Source organism: Lytechinus pictus, chromosome 1 (genome assembly GCF_037042905.1).
Source record: "Lytechinus pictus isolate F3 Inbred chromosome 1, Lp3.0, whole genome shotgun sequence".
Classification (NCBI taxonomy): domain Eukaryota; kingdom Metazoa; phylum Echinodermata; class Echinoidea; order Temnopleuroida; family Toxopneustidae; genus Lytechinus; species Lytechinus pictus.
In genome coordinates, this window is record NC_087245.1 from 13,589,316 (window position 1) to 13,611,160 (window position 21,845).

At 36.3% G+C, this 21,845-nt stretch overlaps 2 protein-coding genes across 2 annotated transcripts; both read right to left on the bottom strand.

The window, feature by feature from the left end:
- Positions 1 to 1,031: 1,031 nt before the first annotated feature.
- LOC129257785 (nmrA-like family domain-containing protein 1) lies at positions 1,032 to 12,489 on the bottom strand. Its single transcript, XM_054896186.2, has 6 exons — positions 12,230 to 12,489; positions 11,004 to 11,131; positions 9,919 to 10,159; positions 7,460 to 7,555; positions 6,404 to 6,501; positions 1,032 to 5,193 (listed from the first exon to the last, which is right to left on the bottom strand). The coding sequence occupies exons 1-6, from the start codon at positions 12,372 to 12,374 to the stop codon at positions 4,990 to 4,992; spliced, it is 912 nt and encodes a 303-aa protein (XP_054752161.2). The 5' UTR covers positions 12,375 to 12,489; the 3' UTR covers positions 1,032 to 4,989.
- A 1,950-nt stretch (positions 12,490 to 14,439) lies between these two features.
- On the bottom strand, positions 14,440 to 21,220 carry LOC129257794 (nmrA-like family domain-containing protein 1). Its single transcript, XM_054896198.2, has 6 exons — positions 20,953 to 21,220; positions 19,779 to 19,906; positions 18,919 to 19,159; positions 16,408 to 16,503; positions 15,822 to 15,925; positions 14,440 to 15,284 (listed from the first exon to the last, which is right to left on the bottom strand). Exons 1-6 carry the CDS (start codon positions 21,095 to 21,097, stop codon positions 15,096 to 15,098), a joined length of 903 nt encoding a protein of 300 aa, XP_054752173.2. The 5' UTR covers positions 21,098 to 21,220; the 3' UTR covers positions 14,440 to 15,095.
- Positions 21,221 to 21,845: the final 625 nt, after the last annotated feature.

The following is a 21,845-nucleotide window of genomic DNA, read 5'->3' on the forward strand; positions in this document are numbered from 1 at the left end:
CATTTTTAACCAGTCGCAAAATTGCTAATACACCTGATTTTAGGGGGTCTTGAGATAGGCGATCCCCACCCTCAGGCAGTTGGTGAGGGTCGGGAGAATTTGAATGCTATCCCTTCCTGATAGATTGGACCCAAGTGAATCCAAAATGCAAAAATCAGTTTTGGCACAAAAGTCCTACAGCAGCTGTGTCATGACATACCGTACCACACTAATATCATCATGATAAGTCATGGCGCCATCTAGTGTTGTAGTAAGGTTTTTACTGCATAAAATCCTGAAATGGAGTTAATTTTTACATCAATTGACCAATAATAATCATATGAATTACATGTGATGTATTCCTCTGTTATTGGACTGTATAACAAGAAATATTCATTTCATTTTGTAATCTTTTTGTCCTAATTCTAGTGCGAAAAAGGGGGGAAATTACATTTTGGGGTAATATTTTACAATTTTGGGTCATTTTTCTTAAAGTCCGCCCCCATATGGTAAAAGTGAAAAAAACATTGACATCAAAACATCATCAAATATTCATTCTTGTACACCTCAAACAACTTAAAATTAAAATTGGCAAAGAAAAGTGAGAAATAAGGTTGAAAACAATAGATTATCCTATTAGGCTTTGTACAGGCCAATATGGCGCCAAAAAGTGAGTGTGGTGTGAGGGTGGGTGCGTCTCTATGTCGAATGATGGTTAGATGTGTTTCTGTGTGCACACAAGTTACTTTTTTCACCCAGCTACTTGGCGCAACTGAAATTTTACGATCTTCTGGAGATTGCCTCGTAGTCAGTCAGTCATGCATGCAAATATCCATATGAAATAGGTACCAAAGTGAGCGGGGGATAACTCTTTCATGATATATCAATAAATCAATGACTAAATGTTCATAAATTAGACAAGACAGCTTCAAACCATTTGGAAACTTTTTTCAAACTCACTCTATAGAGAGCGGCCGCGCCTTGATTGCGAAAACTCTCTATTATGTCAATATTGGTCACTCTAAATAGAAGAATAGTAAAGACACATATAATCTGGTTCGTATGATACGGATTGTTTTATTATGAATAACTCATAATTGGGAACCTTGTCCTTCTTCTGACATTTAGTCTTATTCATTAGTATACATAATTAAAACATGAATTATAAAAACATAACAAAAAAACAAGTCCGATTACAAAAGAACTAATCTCCATTTCATTTTATCTGTATTAAAATATTAGGGAAACGTGGATCAGGGGTTTCAAAAACCACTATCTCCGTTGGAATGATTACTTGACCAGTTCGTAGTTAGTTCATTGACAATTTTTGTCATATGACCTTTCATTTCTTTCATTATGATATTACGTAAGCTTTTCTTACATAGTAGGAATAGACCAGGTGACTAGAACAGCACATCAATGAAGGTATTTGTTGCATTTCTACTTTGAATGCTTATTAGAGCATGTTGTACAAATGTACTTGGCAAACTGTGAAATATACCAGTCATTCGTGGACGCATTTTTTTGTGGATGTAAATTAAAAACACAATTCAAAAGAATATATCAATAATCATGACATCAAAGTTGGTGCTTATCTCATTAAATTTTAAACCACCATGTCACTTTAGTACCAATGACCTTCCTCTTCCTCTGATCATGCGCAGAATCTTCTGATCATGCGCAGAGTGGAACTACGAACTGACTTATTGACGCAGATTTCATATGACTTATTCTGAACATATTTATTATACAATTGGAGATAAGATGTTCTTTAAGGGAGAATGAAACCCTTGAAATAACTTGAATTGATTCAAGAGAGAAAAATCAAAGAAAGAGATCAATGAAAGTTTGAGAAAGATTGAATGAATAACGAGAAAGTAATGAACATTTTAATATCAATGAATCCTCTCAATGGCAATGCGACCAAGAATCTGTGACAAACTTATCAATTTCTTTAGTACATTAGCACTTAAATTTTCTTCTTAATCTAGTCTATCGCAAGATCAGGGATTCTTGTCTTATGAGAAGGCAGGTAATACAGATTTCTCAACATTATATAATGGATGAATAGATTGTTCTATCAGTAGAATGAGCAAAAATAAATGTTTTGGGGTATATTTTCAGTGTCTATAAGGCAGAATTGTACATAATGTGACATCACAGACCTTGTTTGCATTGCCAATAGAAGGATCTGTATCGTTAATATGACATTAGTGTATGTTCTCGACATTCAATGTTCACAACCAATAACGTAATGAGCAAAAAATAGCATGATACACGTATTATATCCCGAGCAAGCAAAAACTTAGACCTGTTTAATATGAAAATCTAATTTTATGTTAGATTGTGACATGACAATCAGAATATAATATCACACTTTACCCATTTTCCTTTACCTTTCTCTCTCTCTCTTCCTCCTCCTCTTTATTATCTTGGTCATGGAACTTGAGGGGGGCATGGCCTCACGCCCCCTCCCCTCATCTGTACCCCAGTGTTCGTAACTTTCGTATTGTTTGTCCAATTCTACTCGGAATTTCGTTGATATTATTCTTGATTTTTTTCCCCAAGGTTTTTTTCCCTTTCACGCAAGCTAATTGTTCCATGATCTGATTCTCCTTTAGATGTTTGCATCGTGATATACTTACATAAGTTAACCATGTGGATAGTCCTTAAAAGGATTGTTAGTATAGTGGAATGAAGAGAGATTGATGAGGAGTTAAAGTGAGAAGTGAATGCGTGGAAATCCTAAAATGAGAAGATGATGGATGACATAATGGAGTAATCTTTTCGTGAAATAAGGTAAAGTTATTAAAATGGCCCAAGAGCAGGTGAAAAATGACGACTTTTAGCTTTAGAAGGGTAAATATCTCTTTCGCAGGGGCGGCGGAGCGAAGTTGAAAGTGGTGGGGGCACAGGGGAAAAGGGCACTATCTTAAACATGGCCGTATGCAGAAATTTTTCGCTGGGGGGCAGCACCCGTAAATTTTTTTGGAAAAAAAATCGAAAGCGGGGGAGCGAAGCGACTGAGCTTATCATTGACGCGCTTTCTCAATTTGTTAAGTGAAATTTATGGATTTTGTGCATATTTTTGGTGAATTTTGTGAAAATCTGCGGTAAAAATGTGAGTTTTCAAAATTTGGAGGGGGGGGGCTGCCCCCGCTGCGTACGGCCATGATCTTAAAACGAAGAAAAATATGACTTCTCTACCCCCACTCACATGGCTCATGTAACTTAAGGCACTTAGGTTTATTTTTACATTTTTTCATTCTTTATGCACTTGCAGAAGGAAGCAGAACGGCGCTAAATAAAGAATTAAACCAGGCGCTCATCGGGCATGAAAAGTGTGGTTATTCAGGACAACTTATCTGAGATGAAGAACAGGCACCTATATGAGAAGGCAAAGGGGTGCTCCTTAGCACATAAAGCAGGCCCTTCTCAGGTAAAAGGGGCACAGAACATGTTCGTGGGGGCACTTTTCTTAGGTAAAAAGGGGCACTGATACGAGAAAGGGAACCTATAAAAAGGCAAAGGGGCACTTGATAACGGCATAAACGGATCCTTTTCAGGTGATAGGGGCACTGATTCGAAAAAGGGCACTTATAAGAAGGCAAGGGAACACTTGCTCAGACTTAAAACGGGTCCTTCTCAGGTGAAAGGGGTACAGAACACGTTCGTGAGGGGCACTCTTCTTGGGTAAGGGGCACTGATACGAGAAAGGACACCTATAAGATGGCAAAAGGGCACTTGCTAACGGCATAAATGGGTCCTTCTCAGGTGAAAGGGGCACAGGACATGTTCGTTAGGGGCACTTTTCTTAGGTAAAAAGGGGCACTGATTCGAGATATGGCACATGCTTACACAGAAAACGGTTCTTTCTCAGGTGAAAACGGCACATAAATGTTCGTGAGGAGGCATTTTCCTTGCGTAAAAAGTGCTTTAAAAAGTAGGGGGCACTGTGCCACCCGCCCCCCCCCCCCCCGATCGCCGCCCCTGCTCTTTCGTTTCCATTTATCACTAACTTTTCAAGCAATCCTTTTCAGGATATTAACATAGTGAAACCTAAACCTCGTCTTGAATAGAAATATGTTTGTATTCGCCAGGAGTCAGGAGATGTTGTCAGATATTTATGACTCGACGTTTGTTTGAATATTACCTTTCCTCTAAATGCACTTAAAAGCCCAATGAGCCTTCCTTTTTTTTTTTTTTTTTAAATACGGGATAAAAAAACCTGCTTTCAGCCGCAAAGCTGTTTTTCAGCAAGTCCGTACATAAAAGTTGAAAGACATAAAACAATAAATTCCAGTGACGTATTAAAACAAAGTCTAACGGGTTACCCCACTCTGACTGAAGTAAGATTTATTTCATTAGTATAATTATAAAGAATAGAATTGAAGCGGTAAGTTTACATGCACAATCTGATATTAACAACATCTAAACATTACATTATCTTGATTTGCGAAACGAAACAAACGAATCGGAATAACGAAGTTCAAAACTACTTTTATTTTGTATTTCATGAAGGTAAAGCATGTGATATGTTTTTGCTCCTCTTACTCATAGAGTGTGCAAATTAAATGCTAAATTGTAAATCATTTTGAAACAAGACAATAGTATATTCTTACAATTATTTTTATTCATAAATTGTGATATTTTGGTGATAAAAGTGCCTCACTTCGCCTCGATCATTTGCATATGAATTGTTTAAAGAGAGAATACAAACTTGAACAGCTACTCTGATATAAAGCCAAGGATCATTTTGAGCCCTAAGTTCCGATAAAGCATTGTTTGCATGCATTGTGTAATTCTTCATCAAATTTAGCAGATTTATTATTTTCTCCCTTTCTGTTATTTTACGTTGTAATACTCTCTGTCATCTATAACCGTGCTTTAAATTAAGGTAAGTCTTTTAAGAATGATGTAAACATAGCCTAGTTAGCTAGACCCTTCACCGTTTAAAGAATGGGCTAAAACGGTTTCCTTCAAGTATGAAAGTATATGATGCAATGTCTCTCAAAGAGACGTATTCTTGTTCATAGCCGCCAGTATTTTCTCCTTGTTGGCTTTTACAAACCCTTCAAAGTCGATGGTATCTGGATCAAGTTTCTTGGTTTTATCAACGCTGTAGCATGGATGGTCGGTTTGCAGGAACTCAAACATGGCGGCAAAATCATCCGCTCCAGGAATTGGCAGCTTAGAAAAATCTTCTGGTGTCATCTGTTTTGAATGATGCAAAATAGAGGGAGCAACCAAAGACAATCATGTTCATAAAGTTAATAACTCCTTATGCATCATCATCATTTTCATTAGTGGCGTAATAGTCCACAAATGAGGGAACTGAATTTTTGTTACGGTGCATTATTTCTGAAAAAATGCGAGAGAGGGGCGATCAACAAGAATTCGGCAGGTAACAGGAAAAAAATCAACATTATTAAGGAAATTGTGATGGCCAAATATGAGAGCGAAATTCTAAATTTAACTTTTCAATTATCTGACTTACCTTTTAGCACTTATCAGACGCTGTCAGTCGTGGCATTTAAAAAATCATTTTTCGAATGAGACCCAAATGTAAATTAACCAATCAACTAAAGATCAACTAATCAACTATAAACGTTAAACATCTAAAAAAAAATGGAATATTCCATCAGAAAGAAAAAAATTGTGTGGCAAAAATGTTCTTAAAGAAATGCTTATAATGGTAATAAGAGGCTTTTAAAAATACAGACAGTTGATAAGGTACTGAAATATTTGCAATGTCACAATAAAATGCATAAAATTCGCTGAATGAAATGCTATCGAGTCACACACAGCCTTACAATGACAAACTCAATCAATATATCTACATTCTTTTTGTTTTAATAGTGTCACGGAAAAAAATATCGGAAATAATCAATGATTTAGAGCGATTTGTATTTTTGATTACCATTAACATAATCAAAGGGGGAGTCTCACATAGTGCGAATGTTTGCAAATGTAAGGAATTTGGAATTTTGCCAGTACTTGAAATTATCATTAAATGTTCGTAAAAGGTTGCAAGAGAAGTTCCTAGACAGTTCTTTTTCATGTTTGTGATTTGCGAATACTGGCGGTCCGCCGAAAATATATCATGTATACTGTATCGAGCGTCTCCGAACATAATGATAAATAATTTTCGTTCAAGAAAGTTCGTATTGCAACAAACATCAAAAGAAAATAAAAGTTGGAGAATCTCAAACATCGCTAGAAAAAAAGTTGCAAACATTCACTGGTCAGTGATCCAGATACGCCCATAACGACTGATAATGTATCGTTTGAAATAAAGCTGTAGTTTTTATCGGTTTTGTTACTGTGATTGTCATATTGCCTTTTTAACTTATGTACGCGGTTTGAATAAATCAGGTGGATTCTGGCCTCTTGAGGGAGCGACAAAATTTATTATTTCCATTACCTGAGAGGGCGTGACTTTAGCAGGAACAAGATGAGAATTGAGGATATCACAGTATTGCGACAAGGTCCTTTCATCGCCTGCCAATCCAACACTTTTACCTGCAGAAAATATGATACATACACAGATGATTGATTAATCTTTCTCCCACATATGCAATAGGCTAAATACCCTTTGGTCGATTTGTGTCCTTAATTGGGAAACCATAATACTAGAGTGTCTCCACATGCCCTAAGCTCTAAGAGCACTTGAACATTTGGAGACAGTTTCATATTCCATAAAGCATATAGGACACACATATAATGGTGTGGACATCTATCGACGATTGCCTTGACAGGTTTGTCCCACATGCCGTAAGCGTTGCGTAAATACCTCAGTCACATTTGCTCTATGGCGGCCATATATACGGCAAGTCGAAAACAGCCGTTTTATCCATATGTATTCAAACCACCTATATGTGGCTATAACAACAAATGTTAAAACGACTGTTTTCGACTCGCCAATACGGCCGCCATAGAGCAAATGTGGCTGAGCTAAGCAAGGTAGAAAAGGTTTATGGGGGGGGGGGGGGACAGCAGGCATTGCCAACAGAGGACCTGTTGACCAATATCTCACTTTCAAGAACAGAGAAAGTCTATTATCAATTGCCCATGACAGTGAGCAACCAAGAAGTAGTTGTTGAAAATTAGTGAAATTAGTTTAATATTTAATTCCTGGACTCTGGAAAAATTGACATATTTTCGACTTTTCGTCAGCTCCGAAACTTAGGACGAACTGCTATTCCGGGTCACCAATTTTCAACAAAGTCCTCCCAGATGTAAATTGTCATTTGACAGGCATTTTCAATACATTTACTGTCTTATAGAATTCGTTCTGCGTGGCGGGGCGAAAACTGCTAATACTCAAAATAAAGGGAGAGGTTACAGGCAAAATATCATCTTGAACTCTTCCCTAAGAGTCAAAAGAGGAGAGAGGGCTAAAAGGAAAGAAAAAGAAAGAAAAAGAGGTGATTGTGATTTGATTGAGCTGAAAAAGTAGGTTATCAATAGTCATATTTACCAATATACTCATCAGGATTCTTAAAGATGGCTGCCACTGCACGCCCGGCTTCACTGGTATACACCATGTGGACTTTCTTATTTGCCACCGGAATGTCTATATGAATGTTGAATGAAAGACGTTGGGAAAATCAAATGAATTTAAATATACTGACCATCCACTCTGTTGTCCAATATAAATTGCTATTGATAAAATCGTGAAAGTCAAAGAGGTCGATTAAAGAATTACAGTTTTGTGAAGTTTTGTTTCATTTTTGTGATGTCATTTGCAAGCAACACTTACTGTGCAGTTAGCCTATGACATGTATTACAAAATGTAGGCCTATATCTTCCCAGAAAATTGAACTCATTACATTTTGCATACAATATTTTCAACACCCCATGTATCCCAGATTCTATGAAGGAGAATAGTTATCATGACCAAAAAAACAAACGTGCATATCAAGAAATTCATTTTGCAAGGCACGTATAAGCTGATCGCACGCATGGCCCTGACGGAGAAGCGGGGGTGTTGAACCACCCTCGAAGATTTGCCTGCGGGTGCCGCGTTTGTATACACCATAGGCAGCACCCCTTGGAAATCAAAAGGTGGTATTTTAACCAAAATCACCTTCATTTTGGAGTAAAACCTCCATTTTCGTTCCCAAACCGGCACCCCCTATTAAAAAATCGTTCCCATGGCCCCGCTCGCATGTAGGCAAAAGTTATAGACATGGTGAATTAAAAAAGATACCAGCTTTGTTATTTTGTATGGATCTTTCCCAAATTGAAGTTGGTCTCTTGTCTCATTACTTCTATCCTTTCTATTATTGAAACCAATTTGAAGCCATGGTTGACTTCCTCTTCAAGGTTCAATGAAGACCGATATGAGTTCTTTTTCAGAATGATGTCTTTATATCAGGTCTCGAATTCAATAGCCTATTCAATTGGCTATTGAATTCTAGACCTAATTATTTTGAAAATAATTAATATTCTGTAGTTTATTTTCATTCGTATTTATTTATTTGATTTTATATTTTCCACTCGTGGGCTGAATGGCCCTCTTCAGCCACAGGCTATTCTTCTGAGGGGTCCAGTACACATACATTTAAAAATACAAACATACAGTACTAAAAAACAAATACATATTTAAAAGATGCATTAATCGACAAAAGTAAAACATATAAGTAATCCTAGACGATGCTGAGGTAGGACCTCAACTTCTACAAGTATGAAAAAATGAAAAAAATAGTTGGATTGGAGATGATGGGGGAGGGGTAGCATGCAGTAGGGGGGGTAATCATAATAAGTGCTGATCTATGGTGGTACTTAGCTTTTTTCTAAAGGTAGTAAGAGAAGCTTCAGGACGGATATATGTAGGCTATACTTGTTCCATAACTTTCCGCCTTGAAACAAGAAACGTTTTATGCCATATTCAGTTTTGGGGCAGTGTATCATAATTTTGCACATGCGTCTTGAATTTACAGATCTTTAATAGTCCCCATTTTAACAAAATGAGCGCACTGCGATTCATATGTCAACTGCGGTAAAGTATATTTTATCATATTCTCATAGTCGTAAGGTGAGAAATATATTTAGCTAAATGAGAAATCAATTACCTAAATTTGACGTAATCCTCTCATCCTCAAAATGTTATCGTGATATAGAATATATATGTAAAACTAATCTTAGGGAAAATTAAATAAAAAGGAAGTGGTTTTTTATTTCAGGAGTATTTATGGTGTGCATGGGCAGTGTCCAAAACACACGTATGAATATAATTACAGCAGATATATGTAAGTTTATTTATTTCAATTCAATGTGTAAAAAAATTATCATGAAATATTTGCCTCAAATTATGTAAATTATGCCGAAGATCGTGATGATTTATAACACTGTGTTTGTCATATCGGTTATGCAAACGAATATGTGCAGGGAAAATGTTCGTTTTTAAATATTGTTTGCAATAGATTAGTCAGCCCACCTTGACCCTTTGAAACATCCACCTAAAGGGCCCTACTTAAAGCAGATACGAACCAATAGGCATCTCGAGTCCTCAACTACTCATACCTGGCCACTTTCCTGACCCATAATGATAGTGTAGACTAGTAATATAGACCCACTTGAATGATAACATGCTAATTAACTAATCAATACATTTATACCGCAATAATCATGTTACCAAGTAGCAAAACAATTACTTTTCTTCTCTAAATATTTTAGTATCTCTATCCAAATACAATTACATAATTTATTCTCTGTAGTATTAGTAGATATCTGAAAACGTATATTTTCAGACTATGTATTTATGACACACAGTCAATGAAAGACCACACACAGTTCACTCCCCTTTAAAATCTATAAAACACATAACTCTATTATTCTCTGATTGATTTGAAGAAAGAAACTTTCTTCTTTTTTTAAATAAAAAAACCCAGCTTACAGCCGAGATTAACTTCATCCAATAAAAATCAAACTTACGCCAAAGATACTCATCACCGTCAACTTTTTGCGGGGTCGACTGGGTTAAGATGTTATCCATGTACATGGCATAGCGAACTGAAGAAGCGGGTAGACCTGAGGCAAACATGTATTCTTCTATTTCCGCTTTTCCGTCAAAGTGAGGACATGGCTTCCCAATGGCCTTCTTGACTGACTGTAGGCCACTAAAGACAAAATGCTTCACGCCTACTTTCCTGGCAACGTCGACCATGTTTTTGCCCTGGATAAACAGATGATTCGAGTTGAACATTACATGACGAATTCACTCTGATTTCAAGAAGAAACACATTATGAAGGTTTTATGAAAATGCATCATAGAATAAAGGAATTATAGATTTGTTATTTTTTTTGACGTCACATTCCATAAAAATCTATTTTATTAGAATATCATTAAATGAAACTAGTCGTGCATTCAATATTACATCAGCCACACTTTTCATACTCTTCTATGATAACATTGTCATTCATCATGAACATTTCTAAATGTAGATATAGCTTTGTATTGTGCAGCTGTCTGCATGTGACGTCACGGAATAAAAACTTATAAAACGATCATTACTCTTTTTTCCTGTGATGTATTTTCGTCTAACCTTCATTAATGTTGTTGTTCTGTTTTCAAATTAAAACCAATCTGATTTCAGGATGTAGGATGGATCCCCCTTAATATAATAAGCGCTTGAATATTACACTGAAATAAAACATTACTTATAAATATGACAAATGCGTTTCCTAAAATAATAACGCTCAGCAAGACATCGAGATGAATTTCAAACGTCAATATTTATAATTCCATCCAACATGTCCAAAGGATGCTTCAAATCTATTGATTTCATATATAAATCACAGATGAAAAAAAAAAGACAGTGATTTTCTCAGATGATGAGAAGTATACAGGCCCTGTTGAATAGTTCATTAGATATTGGCAGGTACCTATAAACATGATGAATTTATGTCTTTAGTTCATCCTTGAAGATCCTTAGAAATTTGTACCATATTGTGTAGTTGTGTTGTCCCTTAGAATATGTTATTCAGATGTACTTTTTATCGAAATGCACCTCACGTACCATTTCAACTTCTTTTGCCTGGTCCATCAATTCCCAATAGCTTGTCATGGCAAAGACACCGTAACTTCCCGCCATAGCAGGTTCCAAAGAAGATACATCTTCAGTCGAGGCTTTCACCATTTCAACCCCTATAATAATAATAATCATAGAAATATCTAAATATATGCGCTGCCAAAAAATATGGCCATTAACTTGCATGCTTGATTGTGAACAGTTGAAGATGTTCTTATCAGTTCCGAACATTTTTCAAAGTCATGAAATCTTTCAATAATTCTTCAGGTCTACGAGTTTCTCAATATTTTTTTCAAATGGCAATATCGGGCTACCACAAGGAATGTTCGCAGACTATTTGTAACAATATATCTGTTTTTATTTTATTCCCATTATTGAACATTGAATAATAGTTGTTAAAAGTCAGATATTTCGAGGAAATTCGTGTTTTAGGGTCTTATGTCCTTCGAAGTTGTACTTTAATTTTGTTTTCTATTCGGACCAACTAGGATTAATTCCTCATTTTATACAAGAATATACAAGATACAAAACTCTAATTGCATATACTAATTTTCTACAGTTGGCCTAATGAATTTATTGGAGAGTAGATTTAGGAAATCAACGTTATCAAATCCATGCTCCTCCTTCTTTCAAGGTTTTCGGTTATATTAATGTTTATATCCACATATAAACTATTAAGTAAATGTAGGATATAATAAACAAATATATCAGGCTTTCGCCCCTCGGGAAAAATAGTAATTACCACACCAACCTCTGATAAATAATTATTCCACTATACTTTCTCAAAGCCTGATATATATGTTCAATGTAGTATATATATGCATTTATGTAGTGAAGTCGTGCAGTATCTCTCTGAAGATGGCGCGAAAGGTCACTATAATTATATATGATATATTTGTAATGCAAGCGGGTAATGCGGTAAAGTGAACAATGGTGCATTTCGAAGTGCATACAGACATGACTGATGTAAGTGGAATTTCGATACAAATATTTCGACATAGCCACACTACATCATATATAGAGATGATGAATATAATTTTCTTCCTCATGTTGCAGGCTAGGTTGGAGATTCATCTGAACAATTGAAATGACACTAGAAAAGAATGAGAGTAAATGGGACAGCAGTTAATATGGCCACATCCATCATCAACCGCCAGATGCAGCACGATCTAACTCGTGTCAAAAGTAGCATCGAACACATTACTTCTGTTTACCTTTTTGGGCTAGGGCTCTAGCCTTCTCGCTATCCACATTTCTTGTGATTCCTCGAACCTTAAAGTTACTGTCCTGAAGAAGTGCCCTAACCAGAGAACCTCCTTGCGTTCCTGTGGCTCCAAATACGGTGATCAATTTCGCCATTTTGGAAAAAATAACACCAAACTCGTCAGATTGCTCACATAATATATGATCCCTGGATCTATATTTTGCAATGACACGGAAACGGTGTACACACAGCTGATGTGTTCAATGTCATGGGCGGTGGGAAATTTTATTACCAGGCATCCAAGCTCTGATGCACTTCGGATAGTCTCTATTTTCAGACCTTAATATCTACAATTCTCTTATCTGAATCAAGGGGTGGATAAAGGATTTTATAATCGAGTACAGAAAATTTATTCAAGAAAACTAGGGTTAAGAAAGAAAGACGTAAAGAAAAATGAGAAATTTGACGTGTCCTAAGGACACAGATGCCCCGCTTAACGCGATCAGAAATTCATTCTATATGATTGAACTTAATATCGTGCAGAAACCAAAATGCATATATATAATGAACAAATTTAGACCATTGACCTAAAGACTCACCCTTTCCATAATAATCTCTGACAGAAGATATGACAGTCAGGTCATTGGATGTGACCTGACTGTATTTTGGTGTCATCTACCCAGACACCAAACATTTTTTTTAAATATCTGGTGAATATTTCTAAAGTTATCATGCGGAAACCAACTCGCATAAGTTGTGACCTTTGACCTGCGGACTCCGAATTCGAACTTAGTCTGTATTTCGGTGTCATCTACCTACACACCCATTTTTTTTAATCTGTTGAATACTCCAGAAGTTATCATGCGGAAACCAACTCACCTATGTAATGAGCTGCAACCTTTTACCCGAGGACTCCGAATTCAAACTTAACCTGTATAATGGTGTCATCTACCTACATATTTTTTTGATCCATTAGATATTGATCCATTAGATATTTTTCGAGTTATTGCACGGAAACCAAGGGGGGGGGGGGCGGACGGAAGGCCGGGGCAACGCTTAAAGGGATGGTCCGGGCTGAAAATATTTATATCTTAATACATAGAGTAGAATTCACTGAGCAAAATGCCGAAAATTTCATCAAAATCGGATAACAAGTAATAAAGTTATTGAAGTTTAAAGTTTAGCAATATTTTGGGAAAACAGTCGTCATGAATATTCATTAGGTGGGTTGATGATGTCACATCTCCACTTTCCGTTTTCTTATGTTATTACATAAAATCATAATTTTTTCATTATTTCATACTTGTGCGAATAATATATTTCCCTTATAGTGAAATAAGTTGCAGCAATAAATATCTAATGCACTAAATCAGTTGTCAATCCAATTTTTCTAGTTCTTGGAGGAAAAAAATTGAATAAACCTAATTTCATATAATAAAATACAAAAGAACATGTGGAGATGTGACATCATCAGCCCACCTAATGAATATTCATGACGACTGTTTTCACAAAATATTGCTAAACTTTAAAATTCAATAACTTTGTTATTTGTTATCCGATTTCGATGAAATTTTCGGCATTTTGCTCAGTGAATTCTACTCTATTTATTAAGCTATAAATGCTTTCAGCCCGGACCATCCCTTTAATGCCCCATCCGGACTTCGTCTGCGGGGGCTTAATAAGTTTTCTCTTTTTTTCCACCCCAACTTCGAAAAGGGCTGAGGGTATAATATCACACATCGTTGGATTTAACTTTGGGCCAAAAAGGGACACATTTCCCCTGTGTCACCCCTCCCCCTTCTGGATCTCCACCTGCCTAAACATAATTATACACACGCGCACTCTAACCTCACCCACGGACAGCCACATACAACACCCATCCAGATGAGACCTAAATCTGTAGCCTATACTCTTCGCCAAATATTTTATTTGGCAAAGAAAAGGGAAAATGTATGAAAATCATTTTAAGCTAGAAAGTCACCTAATAAGTACATTATAGCATCGTCTGAAACTGTTTTGCTAATGATTTATTATTTTGAACTTTTTAAAATTATTTTTATCCAGCACGTTTTACTCTACAGAGATATAGCAAATAAACACACAATTAATTATACAGTCGTTCCCACTATCACATGACATTCGGAATAAACAGTATATATGAATATATATATATATATATATATATATATATATATTGTTCTCGGTTTTGTATTTTTTCTTCATTTGTTCTTGTTCTATAAATATCGATAAATCTTCGTAGGCTATTGGGGTGAGGTGGGTTCACATTACACAAGCAAAGTTTGGAATGAACCCCCACCCACACACACATATTTCTACAGTTAGTATTTATTTTTATTTATCCTTTGTATAACAAAATTGACTACAAAAAATATTCTAAGTTACATCAAATTTCTTGAAAAGTTAAAAATCATATATATCATTGAATATATGTATTGATTTATGGAATCAAATTTTACTATATTTTCTGTTTTGAAATGAAGTCGAATTTGAATTGGGAAGCGCTTACTAAATATCTAATTCTAGGAAATAAACTCCGGAAATAACCATCTAGTATATTACTTAACAGTGGCATAATGACCCAAACATTTTGAGGGGGCCAGATATGGCGTATCGGGCAAAAATTACGACATTTTTTTACTACAAAAATCAAATTTATGAATAGATTTTTTTGGGGGTGGGCAAGTGCCCCAAGCCCCCTTGTCTGACACGAATCTATAATCACGTACCTTGGAATGTACAATACGTACAACGAATATTCTAAAAATATAGTATAATATGAAGGTTAGTATGATAAACTTATACACCCATAAACCGAATAAAACAAATAAATAACACACACATAAACAAGTTTTATTTTATTTCAATACTGCCAATATTTTTTCCTTGTTGTCTTTTACAAAAGCTTGGAAGTCGAAGGTCTTTGAATCAAGTCTCTTTGTCTCCTCCCTGCTGTAACATGGATGTTCGGTTTGAAAAAATTCAAACATGACGCCCAAATCGTCCGCTGCGGGGAATGGCATCTGGGAAAACTCTTTTGCCGTCATCTGTTGTTAGAAGAACAAAACAAGATTTTACCTCGATGACAATATAAAATAATTATAATTCAAACAAAAATACATAGGGCCTAATATAGTGAGGGTGTGTGTGCGGTTGCAGGGTGTGTGTCTAAGTGTGAGTGTAGTTTACTACAAGCGCAAATCCTTATTTAATCTGGGACCGACCTTAAACGTCATCAACGGAACGAAATAAAGCATGCCTCTATTTTCTTCTATTCAATTCAATTCATTTAATTTTTCGTTTTCAATACTTCATATTTACAATATCAATTCAATGTTCATGCAGTTTATTGACCTGTATCAAACTCCCGACTTCTACGTACGTGGTGACAAACTCTTAAGTCAATAGGAAACTTTATTGAAAACATGACCATGAATGATGACGGAGGACAAAGAGAGGACGGAAGACTCGATAAAAATATATCTGCGCATGCTATGTTCTTAATTTCCTTAAGTGCATAGAAATGTTTGTAGAATCTTCCTCCTTCTTTGCCTTTCGTCTTGCTTTTTGAATATTTCTAGTACCTGGGTTGGCGAAACGTGAACAGATTCTGCTTCAAGAATAGCATTGAGAATATCACAGTATTGTGACATGGTCTTTCTGTCGCCTGATAATCCAACACTTTTACCTGGAAAGAAATAGTACGTGAAATGATTTGTGCGATTGTGATCATCAATCGATTAATACCCGGTATGAGATTATATTCCTTTCAGAAGGGAGCCCATACGACCATCATGCATGTTATATAAAACGAGGAACAAAAGTGTGTCATTGTTCACTTGAGTTATTCATATAAACTTGATTTTTTATTAGGCATTTTCGTTTTTGATTATCTCATTTGATCCCCAGTTAAAGTGATATCAAATCATACTCTCTGCCCATTGAAACGGAGCCATGTAAACATTTCTTCTTTGAGGATAATGAGATTTAAGTAATTCATGCGCTGCGCAAAATGATCTATTTACGTCACATTGCGTCAGTTTCATATTTTTATATTATGTAAATGATTGCATCTTTTTTCTTTCTAATTTGATTTTTCTTTTCTTATTGTTTGTCTTATTTTGTTCAGATCTTCCCCAGTTTCTTTCAGATAACTTTGCTTCATCTTACCGATATACTGATCAGGATTCTTAAAGATAGCCGCTACTGCACGTCCAGCCTCACCGGCATATATCATGTCTACTGCCTTGTTTTCCATGGGAACATCTGCATAAGTAGTATATAAATTATATAGGGTATAAGTAGTATAGATATTAGGCAATTTTCGCAACCGCTCCGGAAAATGCTTTTAAGAAAAAGAAAATGTATTGTAAAATAACTTTCATGAGAAAGAGCAACTAAGAACAGCAGTTTCGTCCTTAGGAGCGTTTCATGGAAGGATTTGTCAGACGTTCTAACCGACAAGTCCTGTCTGGTCCGGCAGTTATCATGGTAACTGTGCTTCTCAGCCAATCAAAATCAAGGAAAGTTGTCAAAGCTGACATCCTGTCGGACATATATGTTAATAAAACGCTCACCTGGACTCTGAACAAACGACAAATTTGCAACTTTTCGTCAGCTGCAAAACTAAGGACGCAACCATTTTTCCGGTTCACTAATTTTCAACAAAGACCTCCCAGCTTTTAATTATCATTATATTGTATATGGAGATTTTCAATACATTTGCCGTGTTCTTGATTCGATCTGCGTCGCCGTTGCGAAAAATCGCTGAAGTCTCATATCAGTGGCGTACCGTGGGTCACGACATGGGGGAGCAGCAAAAGTTTTGAGTCACTTAGTGAGCGGGAGAAGCGCGCTCACTTGCCAGATATACCGACCTAATATAGACATTTTAAAGACAGTGCCTTAAACAGATATGTATCTCACTGATCAAAAAATGCAATTTTTTTATATTCAGACCTAAAAAGGGATATAAGAAGCAAATTTTGTAATCACGATACTTACCTATCTCGCTAAACAAACAATGCGAGCTCCAAACAGGGACATTTTAAGGACTATATTTTAGGAATCCACAAAGAGTATGTCATATATCATGCACCATAGTCATCTAATGCGAGTGCCAAGCGCTTGCCGACTTTGTTAGAATTACATCTAAACACATGAAGCACTTTTTGTAGTTATTGTAATCATAATTATCATACGCATCTCACTAATCAAATATTCAGATCTGAAGAGGGGCTTTCTAAGGCTTGTTGGTAGGAATTCACTTAGACCATACGTATTTCACTAACCAAATGATGCGATCGCGAAAAAGGAACATTTTAAGGACTGATTTTAGGAACTCATGAAGAGCAGACATATCTCACCAATCCACGCGAACGTAAGCACGGACAGGAAATGTTTTATATTAAGACCTTAAAATGGGGCAGTCACTTTTATAGTCATGAAAAAGAAGCATATGCCACTACGTAAAACAATGATAACTCGAAGTGCGAAGAAATATATTTGGTGTTTTTTACTTGAAAACGGGAGGTTTTAGTACAACAGGATTATATATCTCGTTAAACAGACAATGCGAGTACCGGGAACAATGAAGACATAGGCCCTGAGCAAATTACATTTCATAAAGTTATGAAAAAAATGTTTCTAATGTAATATAACATAACAAAATTATAATATAACATTACAATGAACAATAATTTCTTCTTTCCCACTACGTTTCTCTTTTTGTCTCCCTCTTTTTCTCCTTTCCCCCGTTTTCCCTCCAGCCGATTGGGGAGGGGGGCACGTGCCCCCAAGCCCTTCCCCCCCCCCCGTAGTTACGTCACTGGTCTCATATAGATAAGCAATAATCAGAAAATAAGGCCCACTGTGTTAGTATAAAAAATACGGCCCAATAAGTTGGTGTCATTCTCCACCGCTAAATTTTCATGAATGTTTAATACAGCTATATGGTATTTTCTTTTAAATGCTGAAGAAAATATTAAATGCTGATCGCCTAGCAAGAAGGCAGGATTTTTCTTTTTTTTAGTCTTTGGTATGACTCGGCCAGTAAATTGCCAATTCGTCTACTGCCAACTTGTCCACTCACCGAATTGTCTAGTTTCATTTAGTCAAATGCCACTCCGTCCATCAACATCACGACCATTTGGATCAATAACCATTTGGGCCAATCATCATTTCGTCTCATAACCAGTTGGTCTATTTTTATTCATTTTGCACAATTAACACTAAGTAAAATTAGACCAAATGGTACATAGACTTAATGGCTATTGGACCAACTGGTTATTAAACGAAATGGTGAGTGGTCGAATTTGCAATTAGACCATGTGGATAGTGGACAGACTGATGGTAGACCAAATGATAGTAGACGATCTGACAATTGGACGAATTGGCATTAGACGAATTTAAAATAAACCACTCGGTCGGAGATCGAACCGAACGTTCATGAGGCGGGAGCTCTACCACTAAGAGAAAAGTTTACAGCTTTACAGACGCAAAGATTCGTCCATTATGTATCTTATGCATAAAATCCCGGGTCATATATCCGCGTCTGTTGGTGCCATACCCCTATCCGCGTAAAAATGAACTGAAATAAGGAATGACCTTATTTATTCTTACATACATATAAAAAAAAATGCGGTACAGCAAAGGTATGTAACTCCAAAAGATTATACTTACTCCAAACAAACTCGCCATCCGCGACTTTTTGTGGGGTCAGTGCAGCCCAGATATTATCCATGTACATGGCATAGCGAACTGAAGAAGCAGGTAGACCTGATGCAAACATGTATTCTTCTACTTCCGCTTTTCCTTCTAAGTGAGGACATGGCTTCCCAATGGCCTTCTTGACTGACTGTAGGCCACTAAAGACAAAATGCTTCACGCCTACTTTCCTGGCAACGTCGACCATGTTTTTACCCTGGACGACGAGTTAACAAAACATGTTTGAATTACTTGAATGTCATTAAAAAAATAAGATTCTAGTATATTTTTTACCTAAATGAATATCGTTGAATAACTAATTTAGAAAACAACACCCATAAAATTCTAGTCGATCCTTCCACCGGTCGTGGAACAAGATTAAATTTATTGGAACTTATTTCACATAATTTAATGCAATTAGCATTGTTTGAAATCTAAAGAATGTAAGGGAAAGTATAGTCCAATCAGGACTTATTCTGGTTATGATTTTGTGTTAATTGCCCATATTGGCAAAAAGAATTAAAAGCGAACTTCATTTGGCAAAGGAATGTCCGTACGTCAAGATAAAAGCAAATCATATGAATAGTGAGAGAACATTCATATACTCTTCGCAAATAGTGTGCTTAGAGAGTCCGATGTTCTTCCCTTATTTGTAACCTTCAAGAATACTTGGAATAAATCTAAATCATAAAGAGAGCGCCCATAGTCATAAGAAAAGTCCATCAAGTCCTATGAAGCCCATCTGCAAGTAACTTCCAAGCATTACAAGTTTGATTTACAGCAATATAAACACTGAGTCTCTCATTCAATATTGATGCTCTTATAATTCATCTTACCATCTCAGTTTCTTTTGCTTGGTCCATCAATTCCCAGTAATTTGTCACAGCAAAGACACCGTAGCTCCCCTCCATGGCTTTCTCTAAAGAAGCGGCATCATCCATTGAGGCTTTCACCATTTCGACACCTTTAGAAATTCGAAAATGATAAAAGAAATAAATACACACATTTCCATACGACATAACCTTACATACCCACAAACTTTTATTAGGAAAACAAGAATTCTTTTTATTTCATCGATTATAGAAAAACAGGCGGAAGGGCCTAGTGCCTTGTAAAATAAATGAATACATGAATGAGGCGTAATCTTTGTCACAAAATCTGACATTAGTATTGTTATCATGCCCCTCTTCTGCGTCTTTCCCAATATTTGGCCCAAAACGCCTACAATGACTTAAACTGTATGCAATCATAAAAGATAGGGGTAATGCATTTCAGGTGAGCACGCGTGATCCAAGTGTGGAAGGTTCGAGCCCTGGTCACGTCTTTCGGATGGTGACGTTGAAGGTCTTTCCCAAATTTAAATAATCATATCTGATTGTCTGAATTACACAAATTTATCACGAGAAATTCTCGCATCTTTTAAAACCTATCCTTCCCCATAATAGGTTTTTAACCTAGCTTGGCGAAAAAATAATTTGACAGTAAAGTATTCAATGATAAAATTTAAGCTTTTGGTAAGATTATGCGAATTCAGGTTTTAAATAAATACTATTACCCCCCCCCCGAATGTCCCCCATGATCGAATTCCTGTTTTTAATACATGTAAATAGAGTATTAATAAATTAGGGCCTCAGTGGGAGAATTGAAATAAGAAAGTTTATATCTTAAAAGGTGAAAATAAAAAATAATGATTTAAGGCGAAAACGATGATACTTGAAAGTTTTATGACTTTGATTTTTGGTTCAATATGACGATCGAGTTCTCCCCTCCCCCTCAAGGAATAGAAAGCGTGGGCGGATCGACATCCATGGATTTGAATATGAATAGGAAACCATGACAACCAAAGTCAACAATTTCTCTGAACACTCGACCTCCATGATGAAACCTCTATATTTGCGCGGTGACATTTCCCGCCGTAATCATCACCTTTTCATGATATGAATCTTTGGAATGTCACATAAGCCCCCATACGTGATTGCGTGAAAATCATTAAGTAAAACTTCATCTTACCTTGTTGAGCAAGAGTTTTTGCCTTTTCGCTCTCCACATTTCTAGTGATTCCTCGAACTTTATAGCTGCCGTCCTGAAGAAGTGCCCTAACCAGAGAACCTCCTTGTATTCCCGTGGCCCCAAATACAGTGATCAATTTCGCCATTTTGACAAGAAACACAGAGCTGTGGAAAATCACACTGAACAAGTCACAGTGAATCAACCACCCATAAGATACCAGCCTATAACTTCACAGGGATCTCTATGGTATTCATTTGCACTGGACTGTGCCAGTGATTATCTGGTGCATTGTATTTTCAGGTCACATGAGAGAATTAGGTGACAGCGCTGACCATGCATGACGAACCATCTAAAGAAAGTAAGAGCTATCATTCACTCCACATATCATGTAGGCCTTCAAAAGAAGAAATTATAGATGTCAGATTATTATATATATATATATTTATTTATATATATATATGGGGTGTGACTGTGTATGTGTGAGAATGAGGGTGGATGTGTGCGTGTGTAAATGTATAATTTCCCCCCGGGGAATTTCTTACATTTGTGATAAGGTGGGGAGATAAAAGTCACTAATCGCATATTCATGGCATGCTAATTCATAACTCGCCGGATCGAAATAATCGAAATGTTGAAATTCCGTAACGTTTGATTTGATGAAGTCTTCAGTGTTTTGGTAATTTATTGTGAATAATCTCATCATATCATATCAGCATCGAGTTTCCCCTTACACACAACTACAGGACAACGGCAATACGCAATGAATGTATTGAGAAGCTTAATTGGCATTGGCAATCAAGAAATTCAAATGGCGAGCAGAGCAATAAAAAAGATGGTTAACTTTAAGCTCATTCGTCGAAAGCCCGTCTGAAAATCTTCCAAAAAGCATTCTA

Bases quoted from the DNA above. Each gene is read 5' to 3' on its own strand.
- LOC129257785 (XM_054896186.2), bottom strand. From the start codon at position 12,374: ATGGCGAAATTGATCACCGTATTTGGAGCCACAGGAACGCAAGGAGGT. The intron at 11,132-12,229 runs GTAAACAGAAGT...TTATTATTATAG, and splicing joins TAGAGCCCTAGCCCAAAAAG to GGGTTGAAATGGTGAAAGCC. The intron at 7,556-9,918 runs GTAAGTTTGATT...ACATTCATATAG, and splicing joins CGGTGATGAGTATCTTTGGC to ACATTCCGGTGGCAAATAAG.
- LOC129257794 (XM_054896198.2), bottom strand. From the start codon at position 21,097: ATGGCGAAATTGATCACTGTATTTGGGGCCACGGGAATACAAGGAGGT. The intron at 19,160-19,778 runs GTAAGATGAATT...CTCGTCGTCCAG, and splicing joins AAGCAAAAGAAACTGAGATG to GGTAAAAACATGGTCGACGT. The intron at 15,926-16,407 runs GTAAGATGAAGC...ATTTCTTTCCAG, and splicing joins GAATCCTGATCAGTATATCG to GTAAAAGTGTTGGATTATCA.